This window comes from Herpailurus yagouaroundi, unplaced genomic scaffold (assembly GCF_014898765.1).
Source record: "Herpailurus yagouaroundi ecotype Mexico unplaced genomic scaffold, PumYag 163, whole genome shotgun sequence".
NCBI lineage: Eukaryota > Metazoa > Chordata > Mammalia > Carnivora > Felidae > Herpailurus > Herpailurus yagouaroundi.
In genome coordinates this window covers 67211206-67231695 of record NW_024412404.1, presented here as the reverse complement: position 1 = coordinate 67231695, position 20490 = coordinate 67211206, and the positions used below count along the sequence as shown (strand labels likewise).

At 55.6% G+C, this 20490-nt stretch overlaps 1 protein-coding gene and 1 pseudogene across 3 annotated transcripts in view; both read left to right on the top strand.

Moving 5' to 3' along the window:
• STK32C (serine/threonine kinase 32C) overlaps positions 1-20490 on the top strand; it is a 98253-nt gene that overhangs the window by 19298 nt on the left and 58465 nt on the right. For 2 of the 3 annotated variants that reach the window (XM_040486852.1, XM_040486851.1), the window contains exon 1: positions 8-161. The exons of the other annotated variant lie outside the window; for it this stretch is intronic. In XM_040486852.1, coding sequence (XP_040342786.1) covers positions 101-161 — 61 coding nt within the window. In that variant the 5' untranslated portion in view covers positions 8-100. Of the gene's footprint in view, positions 1-7; positions 162-20490 lie in introns of those variants that run through there. 3 annotated transcript variants of the gene reach the window in all.
• On the top strand, positions 17823-18339 carry LOC121037409 (small nuclear ribonucleoprotein Sm D2-like; annotated as a pseudogene).

Here is a 20490-nt window from a genome sequence, read left to right as displayed (position 1 = left end):
CCCGCCGCCGGCCGCGGCCGGCCCGCCACGGGCCCGGGACGCGAGCGATGCCCGCGCGCAGCCGCGCCCCCTGTTTCCGTGGAGCAAGTGGAAGAAGAGGATGGGCTCGTCCCTGTCGGCGGCCACGGCGCGGAGGCCGGTGTTTGACGACAAGGAGGACGGTGAGCGCGGGGGGCCCCCCGGGCCGCTCCCGGGGGCAGCGTGGGGACCCGCGCCGCACGGACACCGTGCGCGCTCTCGCGGGGCGGCCGCGGCGGGAGCTTTTCCTCGCGCTCAGACACCGCGGCCGCCCGGGTGGGACGGCGTCCCGGGTCGGCTCGGTTTCCGAGGAAACTCGCTCGTGGTGCCTGCGGCGCCCACGCGCATCCAGGGCTCCCGCCTGCGTCCTCCGTGTCCAGTGGCGGCGCGGCGGGCGGAACAGGCTTGGGCCCGCCCTTTGGGGCGAGGGTCCGTGGTCGGAGTGGCCCCGGGGTTAGCCACGTACGGTGGCGACGGCTGTGTGTTTCCAGTTTCCTTTCAGGGGCGCTGTGCAGGCTTGGTCTGCTCTGCACCTGTACTGTGCCGAGTTTGCGAAGGGAGAGAGGCCAGCCCCACAGGTGGCGCGGGGTCCCTGGCCCTGGGAGCTCTGCCTGGTGACGGCGTGGCGTGGCCGCCCCGTGCCCGGTCTTTGCACGCAGGTGTGCAGTGGGGGAGACGGCTTTGCCTTTGTGCAAAGACTTGCCCTTTGGGAACTGCCTTTGAGAGTTTCCTCTCAGGTCCCCTTGCAGGTACAGCTGCTGACCCAGGGGAGGTATCTCTTGAGTGGCCATGCGGAGGCGGCGCCAGTGGAAAGGAGTGATGGGCCACCGTTGACTTAGCACCTGCAGGGAAGGTCTGCCTTTGGGGCACTGTGATAAATTCACATGCAAGCATACAGCTCTTTTTACAGATGTCGTGCAGATAATTTAAATGGTACAATGATGACACACTTGATGTTTTCTGACATTTTCTTAAATTAGTTGAAATATGCATTTTTCATTTGTAGGCAGCCTGCAGAGGTATGATGGGTCTTTTATAATTTTAGAGCACAGCTCAGCACAAGAGCCCGAGCTATTTATTCTGATAAATAATTTAAGCGTTATAGGAAATTACAATAATACGACCTGAGGCCAGTGGTGGTGGATGTGCAGGCAATCGTCAGAGAGCAGTGGAGAGACTGCTGTAGGTGCCCCGGGGGTTGGTGGGGGGGGGGGGGTGCCGGCTCCGCAGCTCAGCAGGGGCCAGGCATGGGTGCATTCCGGACCCACCCCGTCGACCCACCCCATCGGTACAGTGTGTTCTGAACTTGAGAGCCACAGAGCTGACTGCCGTGAGTGTTTCGTATGTTATACATTTTTGCTTTTGACATAAATATTCAAAGTAGAGAACGCCCAGAGTGAATTGGGAACGAGTGAGGAAGCAGGTCTACCTACATGTGGCTTCTCTGGCTGCGGGATGAGAAAGACGGCTGAGTTGAGCACGTGCTGGTGTCAGCCAAGGGCCGGCCGCTCTCTTCGTACCTTAGCCCCGTGCTCTCCAAGGCAGAGAATGTGAACGTAGAGGAATTGATGTAGCGCAGGGGCTGCCTCCAGCTTTTCAAGGTGGGATTTTTCTGTTTGTTCACGGTGTGCAGTGTCTCAGACTTCAAGGATCATTGAAAAGGCAAAAAGAGCACAGAGTCTGTTTATGATGCGCACAGTCTGACTTGAGACTTCTTGAGCACATCCTGCACCCCTCCTCACCTGCCTGGAGTAGGGCGGCCGTGGGCCAGCTCTTGGGGACGTGTGTGGGAGTGGGCGCCCACTCGGGCTACAGGTGCTTGCTGTTTCGGACGTGTGACCGTCAGTCAGTTGCTCATCACTTGGCACGGTGGCCACATCCCCAGACTGAACACACCATCAGGCCTTATCTGGACTTTGTCGGGTGAGACTGGGAGGTGAAGCCTGGGCCTGGGCTGGGCAGCCGGCAGCGTTGCCCAGGCCGGCAGCCACTTTGTCGTACGTTTGCGTGTCACTGTCAGGACACATATGGCTCAAGAGTCACAGCACACGTTTGCTGAGAGAATGTTGTGCAGCTCTTGGCGTGAGGTCCGTGGCGTTATTTAGATGGAAGGAGTGGGGTTTGGAAAGGAGGAAGGAGAGTCGGGACACAAGCCGTGGCCCCTGAACCCCAGCTCTCTCCCGGCCCCTCCAGACAGCGGTTCCGTGACTTCCCCGGCCCCGCTGCAGAGCCGGCTGGAAGAGGCGGCCGAGTTGTGCCGGAGACGTGCATTTGCTGGGACTGGACGGTTGCTATGGCAACGGAAGACCTTCTGATGAATTTTTTGGATTAAAATTCCCGATTAATGTATCAAGTTTGGTGTGCAGAGAAACGGGAAAAAAAAAGAATAAAAGAGGGCAGTTTAACAGAGTGCCAGGTAAATCTCAGCTAAAAAGCGTGGTTGTGATATAGAAAGTCTCAAGTGTCCTCGTCCCTGTGGGTCCTGCGCCGCCGAGAACCCTGTGCTCACTTGGCGGGTGCCGGCCGCGTGTTCAAACTCTGTGCGCCTCTCACACCAGACCGGGGCCCCTTTCCCTGCGCCCCTGCCCCCACGCCTCAGATCCCTCGCCCACTTCTGGGAGCCCTGGATTTCCGGAGCTGAACCCTGCTGGGGACCCGCCTTTCTTCTGCTCTCTGCCCCAGGGTTGCGGCCGCCCCGCAGCCCCCTCGTCTCTCACTGTCTCGGTGTCCCCGCGGGGAATGCGGTTGCTGAGCTGGAGGCCATGGGGTGGGGGCTGGGGCTCCAGCTCCATCCTGCTGAGCAGCTCCATAATGGGGGGGGGGGCGGGGCACCTGGCCTTCGCAAGCCCAGTGTGGCCTTAGCTTAGTAGCGGGGAGTAAGTACCTAGTCACTGCAAAGGTTTGCTTCCCCCAAGAAAACCGGGAATAAGGGAGCCTTGAAGGCCGTAGACTGCCTCGCCTGAGTCTGTTGGGTGGGTGGACAGCCTGCCAGGACAGGAGGCCAGCACGTTCTCAAGCCACCTTTCTTCAAAAAAAAAAAAAAAAAAGCCTTGGTTTTTTTTCTAATTAAAGAAGCATTAAAATAAATAAATGTGTATACTTTCCTGTTTTTCCTGAAATTGTCCTCAACGGGAAGACTCAGACGTGTATCCTTGGCCCTGAGAGCCCGCCGTGGCGAACGCGTCGGTGGACATCTTCTGCAGCCTTGCCCTAGGGGCATTCTCACGCGTGCAGCCGTGTGGCAGCACACTTTTTCCCTCTGATACGGAAATGGGAGCGTGTTCCGTATGTGGATCTGTCGTAACCTGCTTTTTTACTCAGCGATATGTGGCAGATACCTGATAGATCTACAGCATCATTTGTTGGCTACATTTGCCACCGTGGTCCTCCAAAGTGGCCTCGAGCTAGACTCCGTGGTGCCCTTAAACACCAGGCTGGCTGGCCCCACCCCCCAGAGATTCAAGTTGAGTTTGTGGGGATGGGTGGGGGTGGGGTGGGGGTGGGGGCAGAGCTCAGCACCGCTGCGTCTTTAGGCCCTGCTGGTGGTTTTGATGGGTCGTCGGGTCCCAGAGTCCCTGCCTTTCGGCTCTCCTCTGTGTAGACAATTCCTCTGCGTAGATACCACATTCCCTATTTACTTCATTTCCTATCATAGGACGTTGGGGTGTTTCCCTGTCTGTGAATATCATAAACAGCTCAGCACAAGCATCTCTGTGCATTCAGCTTCATACACTTGGGAATGACACACGCAAGAGTGTCCACCCAAGGCATCTTGGTACGTCTGCCCGGCTGGCCTCGATTCGAACGGCCCTCTGTGAGCCAGCTGCCGTCGGGGCTGCGCCTTACACGCTGGTGACCAAATGGGTATGGCTGCTGCGTGTAGGGTAACCAGACAGGGGGGGCAGTGGGGAGACCGACGGCGGACAGGAAATGTGAATAAGTAAACTGAATGGCAGGAGGGACCCAGGGGAGGGAGCGAGAGGGCAGAGACTTCCACGGAGCAGCCGGGACAGACGGAAGGCCGTGGTGGTTTGTTCTTGCTGTGTGCTCCAAAGCCCTCTTTCCCTGAGTCCTCACCAACTTGGGCTGGTGGAGATGTTTTACACTTTTGACGGTCTGCAAGGTAAAGATTGTATTAATGCTTGGAGTTTCTCTGCCAATGGGACTGGTAATTAATCTCTTTGCTTTCTATCTCTGGGGCGGCTGTCTCTTGTGAATCGCGTGCCTCCCACTGGGACCTTTGCTGTCCTGTTTCTTTTCACTGTTCCGCGTGCACACAGCCTCACCCGCAAACAGCCCCTATGCACATTTGCCACCTATCTTGCAGTGTTGCTGGGGGTTTCTTGGTACGGATGTGTTTAATTTTTGTGTGGTCGGATTCATCAATAGCTTCCTTCCTGGCCAGGGCCTGGCCTTGGTGTCGTGTTACTGTCGTCCGTTCCCAGTTTCTAAACCTGGCACCTGCGCTGCCTTCCAATACTTCATATGGAAACTTCCAATCCATTTGGAACAACATCTGATGGCAGCGAGAAGGTCTTCCTCCTGTGGGCTCACTTAGGGTGCTTCTAAGTTTAAATGCCCTTTATTGTGTGTTCGCTGCTGGGCTTCGGTGAACTGTGAACAGGATCTTTCCGCGCTGGTTAGTGCTGGAATGAACGAAAACTCTACGTTTTATTTCGTTGTTTAAAAAAATTTTTTTAATGTTTATTTTTTGGGTGTGAGAGAGAGACAGAGCACGAGTGGGGAGGAGCAGAGAGAGAGGGAGACACAGAATCCGAAGCGGGCTCCAGGCCCCGAGCTGTCAGCACAGAGCCCGACGGGGGGGCTCGAACCCACAGACTGCGAGATCATGACCCGAGCCGAAGTCAGACGCTCAACCGACTGAGCCCCCCAGGCACCCCGAAACTTTACTTTTGAAACTATTCATCCTGGAAATGGCCACTCTGCTGAGACCCTTGCCGGTTCTCAGGGTTTTGATTTCTGTGCTTGGGCTTTCTGGGTGGCCAGTCGCACGAGCAGCAAAGAAGGGTTGTCCACTACTCTACGGTGCGTGTGCCCCACTTTTCCTTTGTGTTGCAGGGCCAAGAGCAGCGGGTGGGGCACACGGGTGGCAGCCTGCTAGTGCTCATGGGGCCACCCTTGTGGGGGTCAGTCTGGCCCCTCCTTATTAAGACTCTGTTTGCAGGGGGCATAGACTTGAGTTTCAGGAAGTACCTTTTTCCTTCCCTCCTGACCGGGAAGAGGGGGTGGGGGGGCTGGGCAGTGGCTCCCTGTGGGGCCCAGACTTGGGCTAATGGCGGTTCACACGCCCTCCCCACGTGGCAGGGGCCTTGGTGGCCGGAAGCCCTGTGGGTGCAGACCCTGGGACCCTGGGGTCCTTGACCAGCTGGTAGAGGCAATGCAGAGGCCCTTGCTGTGGGGCGGGCATTTGGTTCAGGTTGGGTAGGAGGGCACGTGGCCCCTTTGGAAAGCCCCCTTGCGTGTTCGTTCCTGGGTTTCTGGGGTTCTGGGGGGCAGCACTGGGTGTCCTGGAGGGCGTTTAGGCAGCCCTGGAGCTTGACGTGTTTCTCTCCCGTGGCTGACAAGGCTGGTCTCAGAATGGACTTGGGACCTACCGTCACATCATCTCTGCACGCCTGTCCATCTGGTTGTGTGTTTTAAAGTGCTATAAATAAGCCGATTTTCTTTTAAAAATTTAACCACCCAGCTTTCCAGTTGAGAAGTAATGTACGAATGCGCGGGGGTAATTTTTGTTCAGGGCTTCTGTCTGAGGATGAGGGTCTGAGGGTGGCAAAGCCGTGGAGGGGCACTCATTCTGAACAGGGTCAGGGCGGCCCAGCCGTCCTGGGCCCCAACCCCCCCGGGGGCCTTGTGAAGAGGCAGATTCCGACTCAGCAGGTCTGGGGTGGGGCCCAAGGGTCTGCATTGCCAACCGGCTCCCAGGCGGTGCCATTGCCGCCCACCCTGGGACGCACCTTGGGCGCGGAGGGCTTAGCAGGCCCAGATGCTGAGGGCAGAGTCCCCTGGGGCTCGGCGCACTGGGTGACGGGCATTGGATGGGAGCCCACACCGGCCCTGGACACAAGCTGGCTCTTACCGGGAAGCTGCTGGTTATGAGATGGCCCTGTGTCTCCTTCAGTTGTGTCTTTATTTCTTCGTGATACGTCTCAGGTACGGCCTGGGGCACATGTAACCACAGCACATTTCCACCGTCTTCCTTTTTCGTAAGTGGGGACTTGGCGTCTTCCTTCTGATCCCTCCCCAGGCGTGCCGGGCAAGTGTACCAGTGGGGGTTGCTAAGGGACACCTAGGTGCTCCCCGATCCTGTGTGGGTGTCCTTGTTCCCAGAGTCGGCTGCTTGGCGGGTGCCGAGGGCTCGCGTGTCCCAGAGGTCGCTTGGCTCCCCTCCAGTGTGTGCTGGGAGCATGGCGGTCCAGCCGCACACCCGAGGGCCTTGCTGGGGGGCTGACGGGAGCCGTCTACCCTCCTGGGGGGGCCCGGGACAGCCCCTCTGGTCCTCTTTGGGGCCGGTTGGTTCTTATTTTAAGGGCCTGTGCCCAGCTCCCCGTCCACAGGAAGCTCAGTCAAATGTGGCATTGACCTTGGTGAAGGGCCTGGCCCTGGGGCTGGGGTCCCTGTCCTTCCTGTGCATGTCGTTCTTCCTTACTTCGAATAGGTCGACCGTGTGTTTCCTCACACCTGCCTCGCTCCGCAACCTGTGTGTGACCACGGACACAAACACAGCTTCGGTAAGCGCTCCTCCTGCTGGCTGGTGTTCCCACAAATGGTCAGTCCTCGCCGTCCAGCGTGCAGGCCTCCTCTGTTCTGCTCCTTTTCCCCCAGGCGGGTGGACACCGAGCTCCTCTCGGGGTGCGAGCCGGCCGGGCCCCCGCAGGACACGCTGGGCTACTTTTTGCTTCCCCAAACACTGGCTGGATCCAAAGGCAGAGTGATTTCCATGATCAGAATTTGAGACAACTTGGGAGAAGCTGTAATTAATACAATTACTGTTATTTTTAAAATCTGGGATGCCTGCTTCATCAAAAAATGTTTTTCGTCATTGACCTAAAATCTATTACTTTAAAAACCAAGGCAGCTGACCGCTGGGGGCTCTCCCTGCCTGGCTCCACTCAGCTGTGGGAAGGCCCCTCCTCCCCCCGCCACGTCCCGCGTGTGCCTGGGAGCCCATGGAGGCTCCGGCACAGGCCCGCGTCGATCCTGCGAAATCCTGGCTGGCTGTTATCTAGGCTCTGAAACCGAGGAGCTGGTGTGGGTGGGAGTCAGTGTCGCCCCCAATTTATTAAAAATAGAGCTGAGCACATTCAATTTCTCACAGCGATTTCAGAAGTTGACTTTAGAAAGGTCTCTGCTCTCAGAATTCACATCATGACTCCTCATACTTTGTATGCGTGAGGTGGAACTGGTCACAAAAGCAAGAAATAGACGACTTTGCGATTTCCTTGGGAGCGTGTCAGGCCTGGCACAGACACTCGGGCCTTTGCAAGCGTGGCCTTTGTTCTTTCGTGCCTGTGGCAGCGTCGGGGCGAGGAGGCGTCTGCTGTGCCGTCGGCTGCCTCCCCCAGGACCCAGGCCTCTCCTGGGATCTGGCTGGGCACGTGCGACCTGGAGCCCTGGGGGTGGGGCAGGGTCTCAGCACCGAGTCTCTCAGACTGGACGCTGTTTGTGGCCGCGGGGCCCGTCGTCAGTTACTCATCTGCGGCGACGAAGGGCCCCAAAGCTCAGTGACTTAACAACACCTGTTCTTATTATTTCTTGGACTGGCCAGGGTCCGGTGGGGACGGGTCCCCCAGGACATCCGCAGTGGCTCCCTTGCTCACGTACATGGTGCCTCATTCCCAGCTGGAACGGCTCAGAGGCCTGGAGGCCGAACGTCACATCCCCGGGGGTCGCGGCTCACGCTGTCGCCTGCTGTGTGTTATCTGTTCCTGTTCTCTGTGACGTAGCAAACCACCTCGAAACCTCAGGCCTTAAGACGTGCCGTCACCTCCATTTCTGTGAGTTGGGGGGTCGGGAGCGGCTCTCCCGGGTGCATCTGGCTCCGGGCCCCCCCGGGAGCTGGGAGCCGTGAGCCGTGGCCGCACTCGCACCGTCTGCAGCTTTGACGGGTGGGGGCCCTGCTCCCGCGCCAGCCCCTCACCGTGTGGGCCTCTCCGTGGGGCTGCTTGCGTGGCCTCACGCCACGGCAGTCAGCCTCTCTGCGAGCCGGGAGAGAGGAGGAAGCCACACTCCGAAGTCACATGCTGTCCCTGGCGCCTTAGGCCACTTGCCGGAAGTGGGTCACCGTGTCTAGCCCACACTCAAGGGGAGGGAATCAGGCCCCACCCTTTGAAGGGATCACCAGCGGCTGCATGGGCCTATCGTCCGTGGTCTTGGGGCTCCTCCGTGTCCGCAGGTGTCTGCCGCGGGGGAGTGGGACTTCCTCCCGAGAGCGCCAAGGCCGATGGAGCCCAGCACACGGGGGCTGAGGCACGCGGTGGGTGTGGACGGGCACCCTGTCCCTCCGCCGCATTGCGTGGCTGGAGCAGGTCCCGCTCGGGCTCAGGAGAGAGCACGCACACGGGGGTGGCCGGCGGGGACGAGCCGGAAGTCCCTCAGTGTGCCTGCCCGCGGCCACCTCGGGAAGAGGCCTGCCTTCCCCGTGTTGTGTGAGCGCCCTCTCGGCCACCTCGACTCCGGGGCCACGCAGGGTGCCAGTGTGGCAAGAGGACCCAGCACCACCCAGCAGAGCCGGTCGCTGTGTCAGAGCCCCGGGAATCACTGGGACACTCGCGGAATTCGGTTCTCTGCCTCGAAACTCAGCCTCCGGGAAAGTGCCGTCCGTCTCGGAAACAAACAGGAAGAAAGAGGGGAAGCAAGCGCCTCCTGAGTGTGAAGAATGGAGCCCAGGCAGCCTGCGGGCTGTGCACCTGCCAGCGCCTGTGACCCACCTGGCCCTGGGGACTTTTCCGGGAAGCTCACAGGGACCCTGGGTCCAGGGGACCCACCTGGGCTGTCCTGGGTCGTGTCTCTCCTTCGTCCCCAATTCTTTTGTTTTCTCCTTTTCTTCTAGAATCAAGGTCGTCGTGTGTTTCTGAAATTGTACTTTAGCTCCTCGGCAGAAAGGATGCTTTGCAAAATTAGCACATGACTGGGAGGGCGGGGGACAGGGAAACAGGAAGGAAGCCACAAAGAGAGGGGGTCCCCGTCCACACGTGCGCGAGCAGTTCATGCCTGGGCTGGCGGCCCCGTGGCACATTGAGCAGCTGGAAAACCTGGGGTGGCCCTCCCCCCACCCCTGTAGGGTGCTTCGGGCAAGAGTGCGTGGTCAGCCATGGGTGGGCTGGCTGTGCGGGCTCACAGGGTCGAGAAGGTTGAGAAGGGCCCCCGGACACCAGTGTGCACGTGTCGGTGCCTCTGACAAAGCCTCCCCGCTGACCCGGCTCTGCTCTGGGGCCACGATGCGCAGGGATTTAGGGAGGACGCAGCTACGACCCTGTACCCCACACGACTCCGGTTCCTGCTGGTTGGTCGGGCGTGGTGATGAACGGCCTCCCTGTCACTCTCAGACGTGTCCTGGTTTGTGTGACAAATTACGTGGCTGCTCGTGTAGCCACCAGACGCTGTTGCCAGGACGCTCCTTTTTTTTTTTTTTTAAACTTTATAGCTTCTTATTATATAACAAAAAGTGACAAGAAAAAATATTAAGAAATTCAGCGTCTTATGTAACCTCAGCACTAATATAACAACCACCTGCAGTTTTCCGTATCGCCTTCCAATCCGTGCTTGGATCCTTATGAAGCATGTGTTACTTTTTTCAAAACTTTTTTCTTGTAAACTTGGAGTATTTTAGGGGCCCCTGAGTGGCTCAGTGGGTTGAGTGTCCAACTCCTGTTCTCAGCTTAGGTCTTGATCTCAGGGGCATGACGCCTACTTAAAAAAAAAAGAGAGAGAGAGAGAATATTGTAGATTTGCAGCACAGTCTGAAGGCAGTGCGACGAGCCATCACCACGGGTTTCCACGAACATCAGTGTCTTGTGTTGGGGTGGAGGGTCAGACAGCCACACCCGGTGAGCCCACCGTGACCTGACCCCATAGTAGTCAGGGCTGTCGGGGGGGGGGGGTGCACTTGCAGAACAGGAGTGTGGTGTGTGCGTGTGTGCACGTGCATGCGGGGGTGTGTGTGCGTATCGGGGGATTTATTTCGACTGGGGGGGCTCGCACAGTTACCCGGGCCAAGCAGGATCCAGTCAGCCGTGGGCCGGCCGACCCCAGGAACGGAGTCCGCGTCCGTGGGCAGCTCCCAGTCCGAGGGCAGAACATGACACGAGCCGTCCCGGAAGGTGAGGCAGGAACAAAGGGAGAGTCCACCCTTCCTCCATCAGGGCCTCGGTGGATTGGTCGATGTCCACACTCGCTGGGGTGGGGGTCGGCTTTACTGAATCCACGGACTGCAGTGCTGGCATCACCCGAAACACGCCCAGACCCGCCGGGAGAGTGCGTGATCTGGGCGCCCGTGGCCAATCGAGTTGACACGTGGAATTAACAGTCACAACTGAGTAACGGAGGCCCATAGTTGATTCAGGTTTCCCGTCTGTACTTGATATTCTTCTGTTCCGTGGTTCCACGTGACGTGTCTTTCTTTACATTTCTTGGGCCACGACAGTTTCTCAGCCTTTCCTGGTTTTTGATGACCTCGGTGGTTTCGAGGAGAGCTGGTCAGGTGTTTTGTAGCATGTCGGGGTCCCACTGGGTTATGGGTCTGTGGGAGGAGCCCAGCGGGGCTCTGACCTTGTCCCCGTGGCTGCGGCCTCCTACTCAGGAGCGTCCGCCGTCAGGGACTGTCCTGTCGGCAGTCCCCACGCACCACCCACGCTTAGGGGGTGGGTGTCAGGGCCCCCATCCTGGAGGGGGAGGCGTCTGCGTTCTGCACAGATTTGTCTCTCCTCCCCATTTGTGTGGTTGTTGGGTCATTCACGTATATTGGTGTGGACGCGAGGGTGTGAGTCGGGCACTTGGGTTATAATCCAGTGTGACTTCATTGTCACTTGTGTTGCTGTAGCTCCGGCCCGGCCTCCGGCTGGCTCCCGTGCCCCTGACACGCCCCGTTGCCCTTCTCTTGTTCTGCGGCCTTTTGAGCGCTTCCTTTCTGGCCCCACAGGGTTTGTCCCCTGGCCCGGTGCTGGAATCAGTCAGCTCTCCAAGGAGCCCCAGTCTTTCTGTCGGGGAGGGGACAGTGCCGGGATCCAACGTCCGGGTGCCAGGGGTGCTCACTGTTCCTGGGAAAGGACCGTCTCTCTGAAGCACGGGCTCTGGTGTGTGTCCGTCACCTCCTTCAGCGAGCTGAGTATCTGCAGTGTGCACCTGCTCTGTACGCCCCGGGCAGAGGGAGTGTGAATTCACACAACCACTTCAGAAGCTGCTCGGCGGGACGTGGCAGAGAGAGCCCAGCCTTCACGTCTGGAGCTGGCTTGGCACGCGGCCGGGCCCTGGCGCTCTTGTGTGGCACGTAAATGATATCACAGAACACCCACGTCCGGCCGTGATGGGCCAAGACAGAGACAAGAGCCCTCCGTGGCACGTCACGAGTGTTGTCCAAGCCCAAATGGCCAGACTCCCCCTTCCCGGCTCTGCCAGTCACAGCTCTGCACCCACTTTACCCCCCACCTTCTGTGGACGAGCTACGAGGATGCCCAGCCCTAAAGCTGTCCAAGCACCCTGACAGTGTCCAGGCCGCTGCCCCTACGCCCCCGTGCTGCCGCACTGAGCCCAAACCTCCCCGGCCCTTCTCACAAGTACCCTCCGGCTGAGACGGCCCGGGGCCCGCGTCGTGCCAGAAGTGTCCAGCCTCAGATGGCTCCTGCTGGCCCTCGGCTGGGGGGCAATGACCCTACAACCCAGGATGTGTTCCTAGTTGTAGGCCTGACAGAATGTGCGCATCTCTGCCCTCCCCGCCCCAGGACGTCTCAGAGGCTCTGTGGGGGCGGGAAGAGCCGTCCACGGCTGCAGCGGAGACGGGCGGGTCGAGCTCCCGGGCCCCCCGGGTTCAGCCGAGCCCTGTGTTGAGCTCAGCTCAGGTTTCATGAGTGTTGACGGGTTGCGTCACCGGCTCCTGAGGGTGGCCAGGGTGGAGCCACGTGATTCTGTGTCCCCAGGGCCCTCGTGGTGCAGGCGTCCTGTAGGCATTGCACGCGCGCTGCTCCCCGTCTCCGGCAAAACTCATCAGGGGCTCTTCGTCCTTGCCTCTCTGCCCCTGGGAACCTGTGGCCCCGCGCCCGGGGGAAGGTCCCCTCCACGTGGCTGCCAGTGATGTCCAGCCCCAGCCCTGCTCGTCCTCCACCCGTGGCAGCACCCAGCACCGCGGAGCCGCCCAGAGTCGCTCCCTCCCTGTGGTTCCCGGGGTGCCGCCACTGGCTTCTCCCCGGCCCCTCGGCCGGTCCTTCTCTCCCCACTGTGTGTCACTACACTCACGCATCAGCCGCCTCACGGCTTCAAATGTCATCCATATGCCGACTCCCAAATTTATATCTCCAGCCGGGACCTGCCTCCCACGTAGCGGACTTTTCTGTCCAGTCTCTGACTCGACACTACCACTGATGTGTCTCACACTCTCAGATTCGGCCCCTTCAGAACCAAGTTCTGGTGCCCCCAGGCCCGAGCCCTCCTTGGGGCCAGGTGTAACCAGCCCGTGTATCCGGCATGGCTCCTGCCCACTCAGTGCCCTGTCGTGGCAGTCCGGGCCCTCTGGCCCTGCCCCCTGCCCCCTGCCGTCCCCCGTCCCCAGCTGGCAGCAGCAGAGCCCTCTGGACGGCCAGACCCTGGCTTCGGTTCTGGATGACCCTGTTCCGTCTTCTCTGGGGGCATGTATTCTGTTCTAGGCTGTCAGAGAAGTTAGGTGAAGCTGCCTGGTCACTTGGACAAACAGACTCAGGACACTGGGCTTTAGGAGAAGTCAGGGCAGGGCCTGCAGGGGACGGGGAATGGGGCACAGGGGTGGGAGTGGCTGTCCCGGCTGTTGGAGACACAGGAGACTGGCTGCACTTGCCTTCGGGCTGAACATGATGGATGAATTTGGGCAGATGCAGGTGCCGCTGTCCCAAAAGCCCTTTCCCTGAATTGGGTTGGAGAGGCTGCGTGTGGGCTGCTTATGAAACGCACATCTGACAGGAGCTGAGAACCCGGCTGGTGAGCAGGTGTGTGCCTCGTGTCCGGGGCCACAGCCGCCTCCCTCCGCACAGGGTCCCCGTGCCTTCTGGGGCGGTCACTGGTGTGCAGGGCGGCTTTGGGGCCTCAGCTGGGTACAGCTCTGACCACAGGGTCCCCTGGACTTCCACAGGCCAAGCCGGCGGGGGCTGCCCCCTGCAGGGTGGAGCAGGGGCTACCTCTAAGCCAGGCAGGCTCTGCAGCGTGGACATCCGGGCCAGGTCGTTCTTGGAGGGGGAGGGGCGCGGTTCCTTGCACTACAGGATGTTAGCAGCATCCCTGGCCTCTGCCCACTGGTGCCAGCAGCCACCCCCCACTCCCCCACATTTGTGACAGTCAGTCACATCCAGGCATTGCCACGTGTCCCCAGGGGGTAACTGCCCCCTGCTGAGAACCACAGTGCTAGCCATTGGGAGCACTGAGCCTTGAGTTTCCTGTGACCACTGGCTAGGAAATGCAGTTGAGGCGTGGCTGAGGGTCTGGGGAGTTGGCGTCCCTTCCAAAGCGTCTCTGGGAGTCCCTGCCCATGGGCCTGGCAGTGTGTGTGTGTGTGTGTGTGTGTGTGTGTGTGAGAGAGAGAGAGAGAGAATATAAGGATATATTTATGCCTGTGTGTGTGGGAGTGTGTGGGAGCGGCCCCCTGCTTGGCTGACAAGTGTCCTGGGCTGTGCTTGCCTTAGCTGTCCACTCCATGTGGGCACCTCCTGCCCGTGGAGGGGGTGCCGTGCATGGTGCTGCTGGACTTCGCGGTAGCAGCCTTCGTGGGCTGCTGCCCAATGTTCTGGCTCCTGTGTCTTTAGGAAGCAGCTGGAGTGGTCTGGGGCCCAGGAGATGCTTTGTCTCGACAGGCCCCCTGGACGCCTGCAGAGGGAGCCTTGGATCTTGAGAGAGGCCCAGTGTTGGGGGACCCTCCCCCGCCTGCCTGCCAGGGCCCATGTCTGTCTCGCTGGGACACGGGGTTAGGAAAGGCTGTCCTGTGCGCACAGGTGGATGCAGAGCCCGTGCTGACCGCACCCCCAGTCCGCAGGCTGAGCGTCCCCAGGGCAGTGCGCAGGGTGGCAGAGCTGTGTCTTGGGGCCGGGAAGTTAAGGTTTGTGCAGCCCATTTCACCTGTGGGCTTATCACTTCCGGGGCCGACAGGGCTCCTCAGTCCTCGGAAAGTTGAGCCCACCCTCTTGCTGGGATGATGCGCATCTTCGGGCCCACGTGTGCGGTCTTGGAGGGAGGGCATTGCAGGCCAAGAAAGCCGAGGGGACCGTGGTCACCTGGAATAAGGCGGGGCCACCTGCCTTCAGACCCTTGTGGGCGTGTCCAGTGGAATCCAAGAAACCTTTACAAAATTATCTCAAATTCCTTTTAATTAAAAAATCTCGGTGCTCCAGAGAACAGGAGTTTGCTCATCTGCAGACTGAGTTAATTGAAACGTCCCGAAAGGCTCTGTTAATTACACAATCTTGCAGTGTCTCCGTTTCCAATGCGGTTGCCGTTGACATCACCTTGGTGAGTGGACGGCAGCCCTACAGCAAAGAGAGCCGTCCTCCACGAGAGTAGTGAGGTGGGAGCTGGTGGTTCAGCACCCTCTGACTGGTGGTGCCTCAGCTCCCAGACCCTGGGTCAGCCCGCCAGCAGCCTGGGCCTCAGGCCCTCGGGGCACAGCACACAGGACATGGCCACGGCCTTGGGTCGAGGACTCAGGGGGCTTTCGATTTCCCGGGGGCTCGTGGAAGCCAGACTCACAGACAGCAGCACGGATGGCCCAAGAAAAGCAGCTTTCTGTTTGGAGATGGTGTTCTTGCGTGTGCTGCACGTCTGTGCGTGCGCATGCGTGTGTGTGTGCACGCAAGCCTGCACAGTAGACAGAGACCCTCTCCAGGAGTCTCCTGTCACAGGAATGTGCATCTTTCTCCAGTGCCCGCAATGCCGCGAGGGCAGGACCACACTGTATTTACCGGGGGCTCCCAGGGCCTTGATTGTTGCATTTAAGTCGACTGAGTGGAAGGAGGGAATGTGCGAGTTGACCTAGAAGTGCTCAGACCAACCCCAGCTGGAGTCTTTCTGACCCGATGGGTGTCACACACGCCAGGTCTACCTTCAGGGAATGTTCTGGACTGTGCAGGGGCAGTCGTGGCCCAGACTTGTTCTCCTTTCTGGCTGGGCCCCTGGGAGTGCTCGTGGGGTCTGGGTTGAAGGCATCTGCTGGCCCGCAGGGCGGCCGGCTGGTGTCTTAGAGGCTCGGCAGGATCTCTCCAGTAGGCACGGCCAAATCTAATTGTCATGGAGAACTATACAATTATCAAGAAAATTATGCTTCTTACATTGGCAGACGATGAGTGTTCCAAAAATGATGAACAAAGAGAAATTTTCGTGTTAGGAACATTTGCATTCTCCTGATGACTCATGGTATTGATGACTTTTTCATCTGCTGATTGGTCATTTGTACAGCTTACTGTGTGAAGGGTCTGTTTAAGTCTTTTGCCCGTTTGGTGTGTGTGTGTGCGTTGTTAACACTGAGTTCTGTATGAATACTGAGCTCTCTAAAAGGAGTTCCTTAGACATTCTGGATTCAGGTCTTTTGATGGATGGATGTGTTGTGATATTTTCTCCCCATCTGTGGTTGGCCTGTTCTTCCTCTCAATGTTCTTTTTAGATGAGCAGTCATTCCCTTCTGGTTGGTGATTTCTCTGTCTTGTCTGAAATTTTTGTCTACCTTCGAGTCAAGTTTAGGTCTAGGGCCAATTTCTAACTCATTTTTGTGCAAAGCATGAGGTAGGGAGTTGGTTTTTCCCATGTGGATACCCAATTATTCTGGCACCATCCCTTGAAAAGACTTTGTTGTCCTCATTGGATAACTTTGGTACCTTTGTCAAAAGTCATTTGATCTGCATGTGTGAGTCCGTTTTGGGATCTGTCTTTGTCTTTCTTTATACCAGTGATACACTCTCTTCATTGTTACAGCTTTATGGTAAATCTTGAAAAGAGATAGTGTGCGTCTTCCAGCTTTGTTCATTTACCAAAATTGTTCTGACAATTCTATAGCCTTTGTATTTCCATATAAATTTTGAGTCTACAAAAAAGTCTGCCGAGATTTTGTTGAGGTTATGTTATATCTGTATATCAATTTTATTTTATTTATTTTTTTTTTTTTTAAATTTTTTTTTTCAACGTTTATTTATTTTTGGGACAGAGAGAGACAGAGCATGAACGGGGGAGGGGCAGAGAGAGAGGGAGACACAGAATCGGAAACAGGCTCCAGGCTCTGAGCCATCAGCCCAGAGCCCGACGCGGGGCTCGAACTCACGGACCGCGAGATTGTGACCTGGCTGAAGTCGGACGCTTAACCGACTGCGCCACCCAGGCGCCCCTGTATATCAATTTTAGAGAAAATGGATATCTTAATAATAGTGAGCCCTCTAATCCATGAACATGGTATATCTCACCATTTATTTATTTCTTGTTTAGGAATGGGTTGGAGTTTTCAGTATGCACGTCTTGTGCATCTTTCATTAATTTTATTTCCAAGCATTTTGTTTATTTGATGCTATCATAAGGGGCCTAATTTTTTTATAGTTTTATTTTTAGGTTTTTAATTAGTACTACACAGAGATATAATTTTAAAAAACTTTAAGTAGGCTTCATGCCCAGGGCAGAGCCCAATACAGGGCTTGAACTCACGACCCTGAGATCAAGACCTGAGCTGAGGTCAAGAGTGGGTGTAGTCACCCAGGTGCCCCAGCAGTTAATTTTTGAAGTCAGTTTACTGAATTGTAATTTACATAAAGTAAAATTTATCATTTTAAAGGATGTGATTCAATGACTTTTGACAAATGTATACAGTTTTGTAAGCACCACTGCTGTCAAGTGTGGGATATTTCTTTCATCCCAGAAAGTTTCCCCCATCCCCTATGGCTAATCCAATTGTGTACTGGTTTCTAGGAGCCAGTTCTGTATATCTGATTCCGATTTGGTTCTTAAAGGGGATTCTGGAAAATAAGTCAAAATTTGATGAAGTAAAAATTTCTTCCTTTATGGTTTGTTCCTTTCTTGTCCTTTCTAGGAAATATTTGCCCAACTCAGGATCACAAAGATTTTATCCTTTATTTTCTTCTACAACTTTTATAGTTTTAGCTGTTAATTTTAAAGCTCCATTTCAAGTTGATTTTTGTGTTAATATGAAGTAAGGGCCAAGGTTCCCCCCCTCCCTTCTTTCCTTCCTTCCTTCTTGTCTTTCTTCCTCCCTCCGTCCCTCTCTCTGCTCTTCCCCCTTTCCCCTCTTCCTCCTCCTCCTCCTCCTCCTCCCCCTCCTCCTCCTTCTTTTGCAGTAGGGATGTCTGTTTGATCTTTTACACCAATACTGTACCATATTGATTATTGTAGCTTTATAATACATCTTGAAAGCAGATGTGCTTGCCCTGCAACTTTGGTCTTCTTTTTCAAAATTGTTTTCACTATTCTAGATTCTTTGCCTTTCCATGTATATGTTAGAATCAGTTTGTCAATTCCTAAAAGATGCCGGCTGAGATACTGATTGGCATTGCATTGAAATTATTGATTAATGCAGAGAGAATGGGCCTCTTAAAATTTTGAGTCTTCGAATCCATGAACATAGCAAATCATGCTGTCCATTCCGGTCTTTACTTTCTGTCTCATTCCATAGTTTCAGTGCAGGGGTTGCACAAGTTTTGTTCAATTTTCTCTCCATATCTAATACTTAATAAGTTGTGAGAGGCAGAAGCAATGCAGAGGAGTCAGCACTGACCTGGGAGCGCAGCCACTACCACTATGAGTGTCCTCAACAAACCCAAGAGTGAGGTGACCCTGGAGCAGCTGCAGAAGCGGGACGAGGAAGAGTTTAACCCGGGTCCACTCACTGTGCTCACAGTCAGTCAAGAACAACACCCAAGTGCTCATCAGTGGCCACAATGACAAGAAGCCCCCAGGCCATAGGAATGCCCTTCGACAGGGACAGCGACGCGGTGCTGGAGGAGATGTGGACCGAGTCCCCAAGAGCATTAGGGCAAGAAATCCACCCCAGTCGACAAGGACCACTACATCTCCAAGAAGTTCCTGTGCAGGGCCTGAGTCATCATAGTCCTGTGGAACCCACTCAACGCTGACAAGTAGGGGCCTCCTTCTCACCCTCAGAATTCCCTCCTTCATCCTGCAAAGACCTGCCCTTTGTAATGGGAGCAGTAGTCCTGTGTTTTTTCTAAAAAAGCAAACAAACAAAAAACAAATACAATTTAAAAAATGTTGCACATCCACTGTATCCTAAAACCTTGTATGTCACGATCATGGCATCTGTGAACAAAGACAGTTTTATTTCTTCCATTTAGAACTTTATGCCTTAGCACCCTGTCTAGGATCCCAGCACAGAGTTGAACAGAAGTGGGAGAGCAGGCACCCTGGCCTTTCTCCTGGTCTTAAGGGAAGGGGTTCAGTATTTCACCATTAAGCACAGTGTCAGCTGGGCTTTTTCAAAGATGCCCTTCTCAGGTTGAGGAAGTTTCTCCTCCTAGTGTGGTGGGATTTTTTGCTTTTAAGTCATTAATGATGTTGAATTTTGTCAAGTGCTTTTCCTATTCCTGTGGAGGTGATCACATGATTTCCCTCTTTTATTCTGCCAATGTGGTAAATGACATTGTCTTTTGAATAGTATCCCAGCCTTGCATCACTAGGTTGGATTTTGTCTATCATTGAACTCAGTTTGCTAATATTTCTTCAGTAATTCTTATCTCCATGCTCATTAGGGATATTGTCCTAGATTTTCTTTTCTTGCAATGTCCTCGTCCGGTTCTGGTATCAGGTTTATGCTGGTCTCAGAAAATGGGTTGTAGGTGTTCTCTCCCCTTCTGTTTTCTGAACAAGTTTGCATGACTTCCTCAAGTGTTTGCTAGAGTGCACCGGCAAAGCCATTTGAGCCTCGAGTTTTCCTTGTGGGAAGATTTTAATTACAAACACAATTTCTTTAACAGATATGGCATATTTGCATTTTCCATTTCTTCCCGTGTTAGTTTTGGATTCCCATTCAAGGACTGGAATCTGCCCATTTCAGCTAAGCTAGTGACTTCATTGGCATAAAGTTGTCGTTCTCCTGATGTCTGTAGTGATGCCTCCCCTGTCATTCCTGGTAGTGGTGTTTTGTGTCTCCTCTGTGACCAAGAGAAGAAAACTTCCAACCCTGTCCGTTGGTCTGTGTCTTCCTGTCGTTCTGTCTGGTTTTGCTGCTGGGTGTCTGTGTGCGTGGCTGGCACTGTTGTGTCTGTTTGATGGCGTGGTCCTGTGGTCGTTAGGAACTATCTCTCTTTGTCACCGATAACAGTCCTTGGCTTAAAGTCCACTTTGATATATATGAGACCATGTGGCTTTCTTTTGATTGATATTTGCACGATATATCATTTTACACCCTTTGACATTTACGCCATCTATATCTTTAAGAAGTAGTTCTTTTATAACTAATACGTCAGTAAGTTTTGCTTTTTTAAAATCCAGTCTGAAAACATCAGCCATTTAGTTGGAATATTAATCCGCTTACTTGAATATAATCGTATATATGTTTGCATTGGAGTCTACAGGTGCACTATTCTGTTTTTCCTTTTTCTCCATCTATTAATTGTTTATCAATTTCCACGTGTTAGAAAATAAAGGGAGAGGAATCTTTTTCACTGACACCCCAGCACCTTAGCCCTGTGACTGTACTGAATTTGTCCCTGGTCTTTGTCTGCTGGGCCCAGCGCTGCAGCCATGGACTGTTGATCTGGATGCAAAGGGCCTGTGTGGGCAACGTGGTGTCTGCGTGGGATGGCTTTGCCTCTGCCTCTTCCCGTGTTCTCCACCGTGAGCCACTGCCTCCTGATCTGCAAGGCCATGCTCCTGGGTTTCCCCTGCAGCCTGGCAAGCCCGTGCGTGTGGCCTGGGTGGTCTCGGGCCTTGTCTGGTCCTTGTCTCCTCTTAAAGGCTACGTGCCTATAGGATGCTTCTCCTCAGTCGGCCTGCAAAGGCCTCAGCAGGAAGTCCCAGAATTTGGAGAATCTGGCCCTTTGGGCGCTGGCTGTGTGCTGTGCGTGCGTGTTCGTCTGTCCCTGTCTCCCTGTTACCTCTGGCACTCGGGACCCTTGGCCTTTGAATGGGGGTGCGGGGTCTGGGCTGGGCCCGCGGAGACAGCCTGGGACTGTGTGGGGAGAAGTGGGAGCCATCTGGGCCCATGGGGGTGAAGGGGTGGGAGGCGACAGCTGGTGGCTTCCATGCAGAGCAGGCATCATCGGCTTACCCCAC